The sequence below is a fragment of the Brienomyrus brachyistius genome, chromosome 23 (genome assembly GCF_023856365.1).
Source record: "Brienomyrus brachyistius isolate T26 chromosome 23, BBRACH_0.4, whole genome shotgun sequence".
Lineage (NCBI taxonomy): Eukaryota > Metazoa > Chordata > Actinopteri > Osteoglossiformes > Mormyridae > Brienomyrus > Brienomyrus brachyistius.
The window spans coordinates 1,491,047-1,504,977 of NC_064555.1; the positions used below are offsets into that span (position 1 = coordinate 1,491,047).

The 13,931-nt window shown below is 43.2% G+C and overlaps 1 protein-coding gene across 10 annotated transcripts in view; it reads left to right on the forward strand.

Moving 5' to 3' along the window:
* Positions 1 to 13,931, forward strand: part of thrb (thyroid hormone receptor beta) — a 50,966-nt gene that overhangs the window by 35,952 nt on the left and 1,083 nt on the right. For 6 of the 10 annotated variants that reach the window (XM_048992608.1, XM_048992617.1, XM_048992612.1 and 3 more), the window contains exons 4-9: positions 9,426 to 9,526; positions 9,658 to 9,805; positions 11,158 to 11,363; positions 12,120 to 12,206; positions 12,901 to 13,047; positions 13,378 to 13,636. In XM_048992608.1, coding sequence (XP_048848565.1) covers positions 9,426 to 9,526; positions 9,658 to 9,805; positions 11,158 to 11,363; positions 12,120 to 12,206; positions 12,901 to 13,047; positions 13,378 to 13,636 — 948 coding nt within the window. The remainder of the gene's footprint in view (positions 1 to 9,425; positions 9,527 to 9,657; positions 9,806 to 11,157; positions 11,364 to 12,119; positions 12,207 to 12,900; positions 13,048 to 13,377; positions 13,637 to 13,931) is intronic. The other 4 variants (XM_048992613.1, XM_048992615.1, XM_048992614.1 and 1 more) reach the window with 2 other exon arrangements.

Genomic DNA, 13,931 nt, shown 5'->3' on the forward strand with positions numbered 1-13,931 from the left:
GGCAGGTCCTGGAAGTCTCACGCCACGAGGGAAGCTCACCAAACGTCTGCTTTGCACTCCTGACGGTAGATTTATAGGTGGGGAGGAGGGCAGTTTTTTTTCTTTTTTCATGGGCTGAAAAAGAAGGTCGTATTTGTTTGTTGAAGGTTGACTGAAATATTCCAGCCAATAGTATAACGTGTCGGCTCAAAGAGGTAAATTTTTGCTCCGTTAAACATTTCAGCCTTGAAGATTCTAAAGATTCGTTGGTTTATAGTTTTTTGTTGTTGTTTTGTAAATGTCATATGCTGTATTACATTTTTTGTTTAGTAGAAAAAATTGTTATAACCTCAAATGAATTCAGAACTCTAGTTATAATTATATAATTATATATGCATTTGAAATTAAATAAATTAGATACCGTTTTTGAGCTGCCAACAGTCATCCTTTTTTAGAATTTAAAAACAGGAGTATGCCCTCTAGTGGTCAGGATCTGTATTGTCAAAACAGTTTCGGGTGGGGTTACAGACTTGCCAAAATATTTCTGCCTGGTGGAATAACATAAATAGTAATAGAAAAACAGCTCAAATAGTACTCTGGTAATAGATGTCTTGGCAGTGAGCTAGAAAATGTCTGTAAATAGTACAATGTAATTTAATATTTGGCAATTTTTTTATGGTTGGTGCAAGGAATACTGCAGTAATTGGAAATACATCCTACTCAGACCTGTGCGTGTGTAGATGAGGTTTATATTATATTGTAGGGACCAAAGAAAAACTTTTTTATATATGTTGTGGGGAGCATTTTTCAGGTCCCCACAAAGATCTGTGAACGCAGTCAACTAAAAATGCCAAAAGTCTCATATTTAGTTTGGTTACTTATGGTTAAGGTCAGGGCTGGGTGGGGGTTAAGGTTAGGGCTGGGTGGGGGTTAAGGTTAGGGCTGGGTGGGGGTTAAGGTCGTCATTGTAGGGATTATAATTTTCCCCTAAGAAGTGAATGGAGAGTCCCCACAAAGATATACTCACTAACCTGTATGTGTGTGTGTGTGTGTGTGTGTGTGTGTTTATACCCAGTATACATTTAAAATGTGATGTGGTACCAGCTGTTTTAAGAAAAATCAAAATAACTTTAATTTCTTGTCTAGAGAGAATGGGGGGGGGGGACGAGGCACTGACCAGTTAAATAAGTTGATAAAAAAGTACTTAACTTCCACTACTTACCATTTATTAAAAATTTTGTCGTATTGAGCAAAACAAAGCAGAGTAGTGATCATAGTTACATTCCTGTTTGCCTGGGAGTGCAGTGACACCTCAGAGGCGCGCAGTGGTCTCACGGGTCGAGTGAGCGAATCTGGGTTTGTAGCTCGGCCTCCACTGATGCCAGGGGCTGCAGTGCTGACATGGGGCTGAGGATGTAAACGCTTCGCACTGGAGTCAGACTGCCAGAAGCACTCTCCAGTCCTAAGCTGTACTTAGTAGTGCAGTGGTGCCAGTGGGCACTGCTTATTCTAGACTTTAGGCATCATTTCCATCTTCTTGTCTTACTTAGAATTGGTCTCTGTGTTACTGGATACAGTGTTGGTTTATTGAGGATGTCAAAGTAATCGCAGTGGAATTATGCTTACGAAATACCCTAAAAACCTTCTGAATACCCGGAGCCGTCCTCTGCTATGTATGTCTATAAATTACCCAGAGAATGTTCAGTCTGGACTGGAAGCACACTGGAAATTCCTGTACTCTCGCAGGCGTTGAGATAATCCCATTTTATTGCACTTAACGTGTTGCTTTTTGGAAGTAGAAGCATATGGAGGAGCACGGCTAACATGCGAGACGCCAGCGAGATTCGGTGAAGAAATTTAACACAGGCCTTCAGCTAGCCCTGTTATTTTTGTGTTTCGTAAACCTCATTATCCTTAACCATCTGCGGGCCGCCGGGGAGCTGAAGGATTGCAGATGTCACTGTTTACCGGCACATTACGGAAGCCTCTCCTTATTTCCTTCCCTCTGTCAGTTCTGGAGAACTCTCGTTTATGCTAAAATTTCACGCCGAGCAAACGTGGCAAGACTGTTTACGTCTGTCCCAAGAGTGCCGTTCTTTCTGCCCCGTTTATACGTTTCATTTGCATTTATTCAGCAGATGCTTTGGTCCACGGCGACGTGCGTGTGAGGATTCAGAGAACGGGGTCGGCATCCCTGGGCTTCGCTCGAGCCCACAGCAGTGATATCATTATTTTCAAGCTTATTTTTCGTTTGAAAAGGGGCATGATATCGAAACATCTGCCTGATTGTCCCCTTGAAAAACCGAAACAAACAGCATGACTCTCCCAGGTGAACAGACTAAATTGGGATTATTTCAGTTTTTGTGACCAAATGCAGGCTGCTTAAATCAGAGGAGTAGGCTTAAGGATCCAGTATTACATTTCTGAAATGTCTATTGAATGTTTTATAAATAAATGAATTAATAAGTATATTAATGCATTTATCCTGTTTCACATTTACTGTCAAAGCTTACCACTGTGGTACAGTGGTTTCAAAGACAAAAATTCAAATACTTGCGTGTAAAGAAACAAACATACAAACGAAAAAGTATAATCATTAATCTTAATATCTATACTATATATATTACCCCCACGCACAGTACAATATACGCGTTTTAACCAGGTTTGCGCACATATGTTGGGTCATTTTAAAGACTCCTTTTGTTTGTTTGTGTTTTGTACATTTATTTGATAAAATCTACAACAAGCTTTTAGATGTGTTAGTGTCTGGATCCTGTCGGTGGCTCTGATTTAAATAAACTCACCCCCCCCCCCCCGGAAAACGCATCTCGCGTACTTAACGCATTCATGCAGCAGGGGCAGCGTGACATGCTGGAGAGATCCGGTTGCCATGGCGCGGCTGTGACGACCGCCGCTAGTGTTCCGACGTGGGGGGGGGCATTCGGGTTGCATGTCCAGCCGTCACACCGGGCTGACCGTAGCTGTGACGCCCACAGGCCTCTGTGGCACACTGGGCATAATCCCTCCCAGTACTGGAGGAACTGGGAGTGGGGGTAGGAACACTCAAGGGTAAACTGGAAAAACCTGTCACCCTGTTGTAATTGCGGACTGGCAGATCAGAGAGTCAGAGTGCAGGACAAACCACTGCTTTGCTTATGGGAGCCTTAATGGCCTTGATTTGGGGGGAGGGGGGGGGTCTGCAAACCATATATAAATTCCACCCGACCAGCGTAAAAAATTTGTGGAACACAGATGCTGTTTAGATGTAATGTACAATTCATATATATTCATGTTCATGTGCATCTGCGGCCAATATTTACATATTCTGGGCGCGCTCATGAACCAAAGTCACACAGAAGGTATGTGGAAATATCCTAGATAGAAATCCATAAAAAACACGTTTAAAATGAACGCAAGCCCTTGTTGTGTGAACAGAATATTGAGTAAAAAACAATTGCTTCACTACAAGTTGTAATAAATTCAGATTTGAAATCTTTGAAATTATTTTGCTGTGTTTAAAGTTATTAAAAACATTTATCTGTGGAGGATTCCTGCTGGTACAAAGCAGAACTGAATTACCTGATTTTAATGTCATTTTACAGAATTTCATTATAAGGATGTGATTGGTAACATCCTTCTCTTCTCTCTTCCATGGTATTCAATAAAACCACCTCACCACCTCTCTGCTTTGATTATTTCATTTTCTGTTCATGCCTCAGTGTAAATTGGCATGTTTTACTTTTATCTAATGTTTCTAGAAACCTTTGCGTGAATGTACCTTAGTAGTAACTGAGTTATTAAGCTACTTGTGCCCCCTCAAGTGAAGCGTTACCGTATTAAAATTAAAAAATTTTTTTTTTTTTGGAATGGTGATGTCACTGTGGGATATTTATCTGTTTTTGTTCTGGAATTAATTTCCTTCAATGAGATGGGACTGTGATGATGAAATCCATCCATTCAGTTACATCGGGGACGGGTGAGGGTGTGTGTCTGGCCGTCTGTTTTGAAAAGCTGTTAAACATCTGTCGCTGGTGATTACTGATGACACATCCTACAGTCCCATATTCATCCGAAGATAATTCACAGCGACCCGGACGACACCATTTAAGTTTCCCAAACAAGGTCTGACATCATCCTTCTAGCACAATGCTGAAGATAATGGGCCCCATTGAGCATCATACATAAAGGCTGCAGACTTGCAGGTTCCTGTTTGTGCCGAAACCATCGCTTTTGTAAACAATCCTAACATTTATTTTATAGTCTAATTTTTAATAATTGTAATATTATATCCCATCTGAATATAATAAAAAGACAAACTGCAGGAAATTCTGGAAAGCCCAAAACAGCGGGAAAAAAGCTGGACCATGACTGGACTGCTGATGAATTTCTGAGAGCTGACCGCTTGCTAGCGATGTTGCGTATTTGCGTGGATATGACAGGAGACGAGCTGTACGGCTGACCTTTGACCGCTCCCTTACCGGGCCTGAGCGGGTGCCTGTTCCCCTCGGCTCACCCCGGCCGCGAGCCACAGGTAATTCTGTGTCGCCGGGGACATCTGGCCCAAGAATCCCTGTCACACAAGGCCCCGTCCCTGTCATTGCGGATCTGCGGTCTCCTTGCCGCCATTCCTGACCAGCCGTGAACCTCCTAGTACCTCAGGTGATCGATAAGGCTCCTGAGTAAATAAGTGGAAAAGCTTACATGTTGAGCCATATTCACTGAGCCAGGCAGGCTGACAGCAGCGGACAGGAGAACAGCGACCCTCGCCGCGGATTTCAGCTCTGGCCAAGCGTTTATAGCGGTAGGGAGTAAAGGAACCCAACAGCCCCGTTACTTTCAGTGTACGTCCCTTGCGTAATATTCAGCATTGATCTGCCAAAGAGCTCCCCGAGAGTCTCTATATGACCAAATGGACTGTATTCACAGCAGACTAACAGAACTATCTACTGGGAAGGTGTCGCGACATTCAGCGAAGGTAAGTTGAATCTCAGCTCAATTCAGCTGAATCCTGAAGCAAGTTAATTGACTGCAATGTCGCGCCAAGAATGCAGCCGCTTTGTGTCAAGGGATGAGCTCTCCCGTTAATTAAGTAACGAACACTCGAGTCTTGAAGTCCAGTGATCAACGTAATATAATTCACTACCCAATTAGTCAGTTTTCACATTTTCACAAAGGCGTCTTTTAGCTCTTTCCATTATATTTATTTATGGGGAGGGCAATGCCTCGGTGTGGCGGTTTTCCTTGGGATGAAAAAGTATTATCTTATCTTAACACTAACTTGTTTACCAAACATACAAAAACGAGTCATGAGTCTCATCAAACGATGAACCACATACTCAGCGTTTTCCCTCAAGACCTCTGAAAGGGCTTCTGTCTAGTAGAACGCGGTAACTCGCATCCTGCGTGGTAGTTAACAAGCGACATGTGTGTGTCCTTTGAACAACAAGCAGATTAGGCCTGGGAGGAGAGCATCACCTCATCAGGAAGTTAAACTGGTATCAGACCCCAGTTTGAAGCAGATTTACCTTACAGGCCCTCGCTATTAACAGCTGCTTGACGTCTGATCGTTTTACAGTCTAATTCAGAACCGTCTGATCCCAACTTTACGTATGTGACCGTACGTTGGCTTTTCGACGTGAAACTGTTTCAGCATTCTTCTTGTACACTGCGAAAGATTGTATTTAAATTTAAACTTTATTTCATTATTTAGTCCACGTCTCGGTAGAAAAAGTAAGAATACACTTTGCGTTAATTGAAATGTAACACTGATGATTTAAAAAAAAAAATTGTCCCTCACTTGTTTGCGATATTTATCGGCTATAAATATAAATGCACTGGGAGCCTGACGCTGCTGTGTTTCCGTGCCGTTCAGGTACAGACACTGATATCTGCACTATAGTGTCTGCTTACTGGGGATGGATGGATGGATGGATGAAAATCATTTTGCAGTAAAACGTTACATTAGCAAAACACGTTTTTAAAACATGCAGCCCTAAACACAAAATGGCTCATAGGAATAAAAATAAATAACCATCCATCCATCCATCTGCTATACCTGCTGGTCCTATGCCGAGTCGTGGGAAGTTACCCATTCAGTTCCATAATCACGGTCAAAGTACGGACCCCACAAGTGGTGTGTAAATCATTCATTCCATAGGAATAATAACAATATTACAGTTTAAAAATTCCAGCTCATACTCCAGCTCTGAGTTTAGTGTTTATCATTAAGGCACAATCATAAATGTCACTTGGCGCGATGCATTTATGGCAAATGGGTTTGCAATTTCACACGTTATCAAACGCGTGTACTTTTGGAGTGTGGCACCAGTGCAGAGTTAGTGTGGTCAAAGTGACACCTCTGAATGTGTGTGTACCTCCTCTCACAGTGTATAAATATACACATATACGCAAACTTACTTAGTTCACACTATATACATGCATGTGTATCTTTGTGTATCTTCTGTTCACGCACGTACGTTATGTAAAATTACGGATTCCAGAGACGCTGTTTCGTCAGTTATTTGTTTTGTGAAGTAAAGTGCTCTAGTTAATAAGAGTGATAGATATAAAATTGATCGTAATATAAAGTTCTGCCTGAATTACCTTTTAAAAAATATGGTAACGCTTCACTTGAGGGGGCACAAGTAGCTTAATAACTCAGTTACTACTAAGGTACAAATCATTAACAACTATAGTAACAACAATAGTAACTACATTAAGTACATGAATTGTTATGATTGATTAATGATGGACGGACATGGGATCAGTACGTAGCTAACACTTAGTTACTGATGACATTAAGTAACGGTGTATTATTACGTTATTTGTGCCCCTTCAAGTAAAGTGTTACCAAAAATACTGACATACAGAACAGTGAACTGCATGAAATCCTAAAGCCAAAGTGAGTTTTAGAAAAGGCAAACGATAGGGGCAATGTGTGGGCTTGTTCAGTAAACTGTGAATTTCTAATCCTCCGATACAAAATGCACATGGACATTTTTTTTAAATAGTGAGTCACTCTTATGTGCCATACGGCTTATCCTGCGCAGCAGAATCAATAAGGCTGCCCCCAAGATTAAGATCGTATGTAAGACGATTGGAAATCAATACTGAAGCTTTGGGAAATTTTAAATCTGATTGTAGGATTTCTGTTTAATCCTTGGAGCGTCACTCCAACCAGTCTGTGAGGTGATCTTACCAAGACTGATAAAAAAAAAAAACACATTCGACTGAAATTTCACACATCGGCTATAGCTGACCTCCATAATGGAATGTCAAAAATTAATTTTGGGAGGTGTGACACTGATGCAATTCTCACTGTCATTGAAGATCTCGCAACTTGACTTCACTGCCCTACCTCAGTGTTGCCTGTTCTGCTTCCTGGATTTACCCGGGATGTCAGATTAAATCCCGGCATTGTCATAAACCTCCTTTCCCATTCGATGACTGGGTCTTCAAAGAGGCGGGGACAGCAGGCTTGGCTAACCACATGAGATATATAAGGCCAATACTTCCGCCCTCGGTGGGGTGCTACCTACGTTGTTTGTGTTTAAACGAGTTAATTAGACATGGATTGGCGATTTTTATTTTATTGTCCGACGTCGGCTTTGTAGAACTGTGCCGTAATGCTGTCGGCTTAATTTCAGAGACCTACTTCACTGCTTGTTTCTTGCTTGACTGCCGATGATGAATTACTGCATGTCGGAGGTATACGAGATGACACACGGCACCGGTGGGGGAGGGGCCTACACAGCACATGGCGGCGGAGAGTACTGCATGTATGGGGCCCAGAGTCCGGGGTACGGCCACTGCGAGCCCCCGCCTGTGCAGCAGTCCTCGTGCATGGGGCAGGCGTGGCCGAGTGGCCAGTCGTACTCCTGCGCCTATGCAGAGGGCGGTCATATGTTCAAAAGCGAGTTCTGTGGCATGGAGGTGGCACTCTCTCACTGCCCCCAGCCTGAGTACTTCCCCGAGGGGAAGACGGACTTCTCCCAGCTGCTGTGGATGCAAGGGCCACTCAAGAAAGGTACGACTGTCAGTGAAGTGGAGACGTAGCGTTAGCGTGATGCTAGGACGGTCGACGGAATGGTGCGTTTTAACGGGTCGGTATCTGGGTTTGTCAAGAACCTGAAGAAGAGGAACATTTTCTGACAAAATTGCATAGAACACAGCTAAGGGTTTGCACTGCCTTACACATCTCTCCAGCTTCTAAGGGTATCTAGATGGTTACAGACGGTGCCAATTGTTTGCCATTGATTGATTACCACGTAGATATTTAGCTGTGTAGAACTATTTAGAACCAAAAGAGTATCTTTTTTAATACCTTTGTTTTGTATAAATGCTTATTTGAAAATATTTTACTCGAAATATTTAAAGTAGCAATTACTTCCTGTTACTAGCTGTGTATTTTGTTCAGTGATAGAATTCTGCCTACAGAGTGATTACCACGGTTCCCCCAAAGAGCAATGGACGCCATATGCAGATATTTTATACAGAAAAGGATCTGCCTTCCGGCTTATTAACAGTGATGTTTCAGTCATTGCCCATGGAGTACCAGCAAAGGTCATACCATTGAGCATTCCAGTTTGTCGTTGGTTTTGTGTTTCTTTTCAACTAATTAATCGGTTTGCTCTTTATACCTTTAGCATTGTGGGTCAGCCTTGAGGAGCAGCCCGTCAGAGCCACTCGCGGCAGTAGTTAGAACCACACGCATTTCACTGATGAATAGATAAGGAGATGAAGATCTAACGATGGTCGCAGGTCCTCCTAGAGGTCAAGGGCCTTGTGACTCGTATTGATTCTCGGAAGCTGCCCCCACAGAAGCCCACAAGGAGAACAGAAGGCAGCTCCTTGATGGTGCACTGAGTGCTGTTGCTGCACACGAGGGCGGCCCAGCCTCTACCTTGATTCTGCCCTTAACTTCGTTTACCCAAAGGCCCCAGGGACTTCGCGTTGCCCATCAACATCTCGCCGGTCTCCTCGCGAGCTAATGCAACTCAGACGACCTGAATAGAATCATCTGCCACACTAATTAGACGATCATTTAATTATTGTAAAGTGAAAAACTCAATTTACTGCTTGAAAAACGTGTAACTGTTTTTTTCTCTCTTTAAATGTGATTTTTTAAGGTGCTAAAGTTACTGGATGTGTCATTCATTCTATATATTTCACGTATTAAATAAAGGTGTGAACTTTTTATATATAAAGATTTACGATGTAGCCTGTAGACATTTAATGCACTCGTGTGTGTGTGTGTGTGTGTGTGTGTGTGTGTGTGTGTGTATACACACTGTAGATATAATTTATGTATGAACTATATTTACAGAATTTTATGAAGTTCAGATACACTATATACTGGTAAATATTTTATGCCACACATATATATATTATTTATTTGTTGTGGAGCAGCCTGTTTTTGAGCATTCTGCGTTTTATTTTTCTGCCAGGGTACATACCGAGTTACCTGGACAAGGACGAGTTGTGTGTCGTTTGCGGAGACAAAGCCACAGGCTATCACTATCGCTGCATCACCTGCGAGGGCTGCAAGGTAAGTTCTGCCTCCGAGACAAATCCTCACCGACACTGATTGGAGGAGAGTGGGGGCTAAGGGCTCAGCTCAGGGGAAGGGAAACAGCAGAGAAAACACTGAGCTCTTCCACCCCCCCCACCCCCCCCCAGGGTTTTTTCCGACGGACAATCCAGAAAAACCTTAATCCGACGTATGCTTGTAAATACGAGGGAAAATGCGTCATCGACAAGGTTACGAGAAACCAGTGCCAGGAATGCCGCTTCAAGAAATGCATCGCAGTCGGCATGGCAACAGACTGTAAGTATTCCACGCTGTCGTGGGCAATATCATTTCCGGCGTGACTGTTGCCAGTGCATTTTAATAGTATTTTTAACCAGAGGCCTGCATTCCACACTCTGCAGTGTAGGCGACGGACAGCGAGGTGCTCCAGTCCACCTACAATGCAAGCTGCTACAGCACCTTAATAACAGCAAAAGTGCAGCACTTTTGCGAAACAGAACGTGACTAAAATGCATTTAAAGAACAGCTTTATGACTTTACGACTGCTTGCAACTGGTCTTTTGGTTTCAGATACAGATTTGTCCCTCCATAAGAAATCTTCCGTACATTTATTATGCTGCCTTGGGGGTTTTCAGGGGGCGAGATATTTGCAAGACATAAAAAGTAAAGCTCGTGTGTAATAATTACCTCGTTATCATTTGGAAATTTGTTCTAACGTTAATGTCCTTGATCTTCACTTATTTAAGAATTGGCAATAAAGCTCAAATAATGACGTGTTCCATATCAAAACATTAGTTTGACAGTAGAAATGCCTTTTGAAGAGTTACTGTTTTTGAACAATTGATGGCTATTTCCGGAATACAATTTACAAATTAGATCCGTAGCAAGTGGGCTTTTTATAATAACAGCTGGTGAAAAATAAACGATCATCTTTGTGGTACAAAAATATCAACATCATCCAAATAATATGTGATAATATGTGTAGTATTTACTGAACACAATAATACAATTCATGAAGATTTCTTGTATAGCAATCTGGATTGAAGTACTTCATAGTATTCAAATTTCTATTTAAAAAAAACCCACCAAAAATATGATTAATCTGTATAAGAAAGTGAGTCGATAATCTCCTATGCAAATTTTATATATATGTAAAAAAAACTTCACATTTAATAAAATATAAACTCACTGAAAAACATATTCTTTACTTTCATTTCACACATTACGTATTTGGGATAAGAACACAGACAAAGAACCCAGAATAATGAATATGTAAAATGAACATTGCATTGCAAATGCAGATATTTTGGGGAGTGAGTAATTGTACTTGAATTTTAAGCATGGTTCGCTAAATCCTGAGACTTTGGATGTTCGTTACAGCCCTAGTCATCCTCGAGCAGACAAACGCACGTCCACTCATACAACGACACCTTGACATTATCTTACTAAGCGCATAATTAGCACTGCGTAAGACGTGAACCACAGCTACGTTTCTACCAGCAGCTTCCTTAAAAATGAATCAAGGAAAGTGAGTAGAGTCCATTGTGGATGTTGTGAGAGTCTCTCTCACTCTGTTCCTCCTCACTGTACCTGTTTGTCCCTGCGATTCTCCCCATTTCCGCCTCCTTCTCCCTGGCCTTTGATCTCAGTGGTGCTTGATGAAGGCAAGCGTCTGGCAAAGAGGAAGCTGATCGAGGAAAACCGGGAACGCCGGAGGCGGGAGGAGCTGCAGAAGACGGTATGGGAGAAACCGGAGCCTACGCAGGAAGAGTGGGAGCTGATCCGCGTGGTCACCGAGGCCCACATGACCACCAACGCCCAGGGCAACCACTGGAAGCAGAAACGCAAATTCCTGGTGAGACGTCGCCTCCCTGCTTCCACATCACCATGTCTGTTGACGAACCCCGGCCCCATCACTGTCCTCAACGTTAATATCTCCATGTGTTTGTATCTCCTTGTAGAGTATGGAGAAATAGCGGATGCTGGAGGCTGTGTATTCCTCAACGCAGCAGCACTAACTTATATTGGAACATCTCCTCTTGTTGTTTTTCCTCAAGCAATGTCCTTAATCTCAGACTCACCAAAGATGTGAATTCATGTCCTCTGTCCTATCCCCCTTCTCTTTGTCTTTAGTGAAGTTCCACTACTCCAATCCCCTCTCCTCAGCCTCCTAACCCTGTCCTCCTCTTGTATGAGCTAATTCTCCCTTCCAGGTTGTTTCAGGATTCACTAGTGGCGTTTCTATGTATAATTTAAAAAACATTTTGTCGGGATGTGGATAAAACTGTTTATCGTCAGTGCCATATTAAAAAGTCAGTTAAGAGCTTTGATTACTGCAAGCTCTTTTCATGTGGCCAGCTTCGCCTGACGTTGTAAAATAAATAAATTAATTAAAAATGAAAGAAAACAAAAAAAAAACATCTATATTTACCCAAATTTCAGTCAGCACCAGTTTTTGCCTAAAGCAAAAATGTCTGCTATGGAAACTCCGCTAATTCTTCCACTTTTCTGTATCTCTTGCCTCTGTCCTGAGTTAAAACTTGTTTTTTTTTTAGTCGACTTGGCTCGGGTCCCTCGTGAAACTTCACGATCCCTGTTGATTGTCCAACAGGTGGAGGAAGCAATGCTACTTAATGAAATAACATGTAATTTATTCTATACTTCTGACCAGAGTGCAGTGGGGGTGACGGAGTCCAAGGTAAGAATCTATAGACCAAACAAACCGAATTCATCAAACGCTTCTCAAATCTCACCTGCTACCCTTTTTGGACACTGAGGGGGGAAAAAAAACAAAACAAAAGCAAAAATCTTTTAACAGTGTTGACAAATGTCCGTAGTCTGCTAGCTACAAGGAAAACTAAGGGTCTGTTACAGTGAGGACTCTTACGAGGCCACAGCACAGACTCGCTTGGAGAACCGTGGATGGCAGGCGAGTGAAGCTGTAAGCAGCGACCAAACCCTCGCCTGTCCAAAGCCTGGGCTCCTGTCTTTCACGCTCTCTCTCTCTCGTTTCTTCTGGTCAGAAGGAAGTCAGTCCTTAGAGAGGCCCTTTACCTGCCTCCTGAGTGCCATGTCTGTGATTGGTCATAGGCCAAGACATCACCTTAGGAGGAGAACGTTTCTGTGGCCCTTCTCAATTGTACCACATGAGAACATTTAATCCAATTTGCAGTTTGCCAGAATTCTGCTTTCAAAGTTCCACCTGCCCTCTTTCCGTGTTCCTCGATCCTCGCAGTGGACTTTGCGCACTGTCTTAATGACGCGTGGATGTGCTTCGTAAGGCCTCTCACGTGGAGCAGACGGAGTGTGAACTGTATGACGCCATCGTCTTGGTATCTGCCCTTCCTCCGTCGCCCCGGCACGTGCTGAGCGCCTCCTCCCTCTCGTTGCAGCCCGAGGACATTGGCCAGGCGCCCGTCCTCAGTGCATCCGAAGGAAGCAAAGTGGACATAGAAGCCTTCAGTCAATTTACAAAAATTATAACCCCAGCCATCACCAGAGTGGTGGACTTTGCCAAAAAGCTCCCGATGTTCTGTGAGGTAAGAAGGCTTCCTTGACTGCCTTTTCTCAGTAAGATATGCAAGCAGGCTGGTGCCTGGCTGGGGTGCATGACATGAGGTACCATCAAAGATCTGGAAGAGTTAACCGAAGCTGAAGATTGGTTGCTGGCAACCTACTCATGTTAGAAACGATACTGTCTTGGTAGGAGTGTATTTAAACGATCAGTGGTGATTTTCCACCCTGAAGCCAGTAAATGGGGAGGATCTTGATGAGTTTTTCAATACCGCTGATGGGTTATCCGGACAGAAGGGGCTCTGAGAGACGGGGCTGTGTAAATGGGGCGTTGACTCCACTGTCCTGCACCACAGCTGCCTTGTGAAGACCAGATCATCCTACTAAAGGGCTGCTGCATGGAGATCATGTCGCTACGGGCTGCCGTGCGCTACGACCCCGAGAGTGAGACGCTCACGCTCAATGGGGAGATGGCAGTGACCCGCGGGCAGCTGAAGAACGGCGGACTCGGGGTTGTGTCGGACGCCATCTTCGATCTGGGCGTGTCCCTGTCCTCCTTCAGTCTGGATGACTCGGAGGTGGCTCTGCTTCAGGCTGTCATCCTCCTCTCCTCTGGTGAGGCACCCAGAAATACAGCGGTACAACACAGTATTACACTCACTGCATGTAAACGTTGATTTTTCTGATCTGAGTTCATTTACCTTCTTGAATCTTTCAATCTAAGAAACAAAAAAAATGGAATAAAATATACAGAGGGATGCACGTAACTGGTACGCAACTACGCGTTCACCTTTAAAAGCGACGCATGCAGCAATCGATTGCCATAACAGTGAAAATGCGTATTTTAGGCGCACATACACTGATATGGCAATAAATTATTGTGCATTTTAACCTTCATATGCTAATTCAT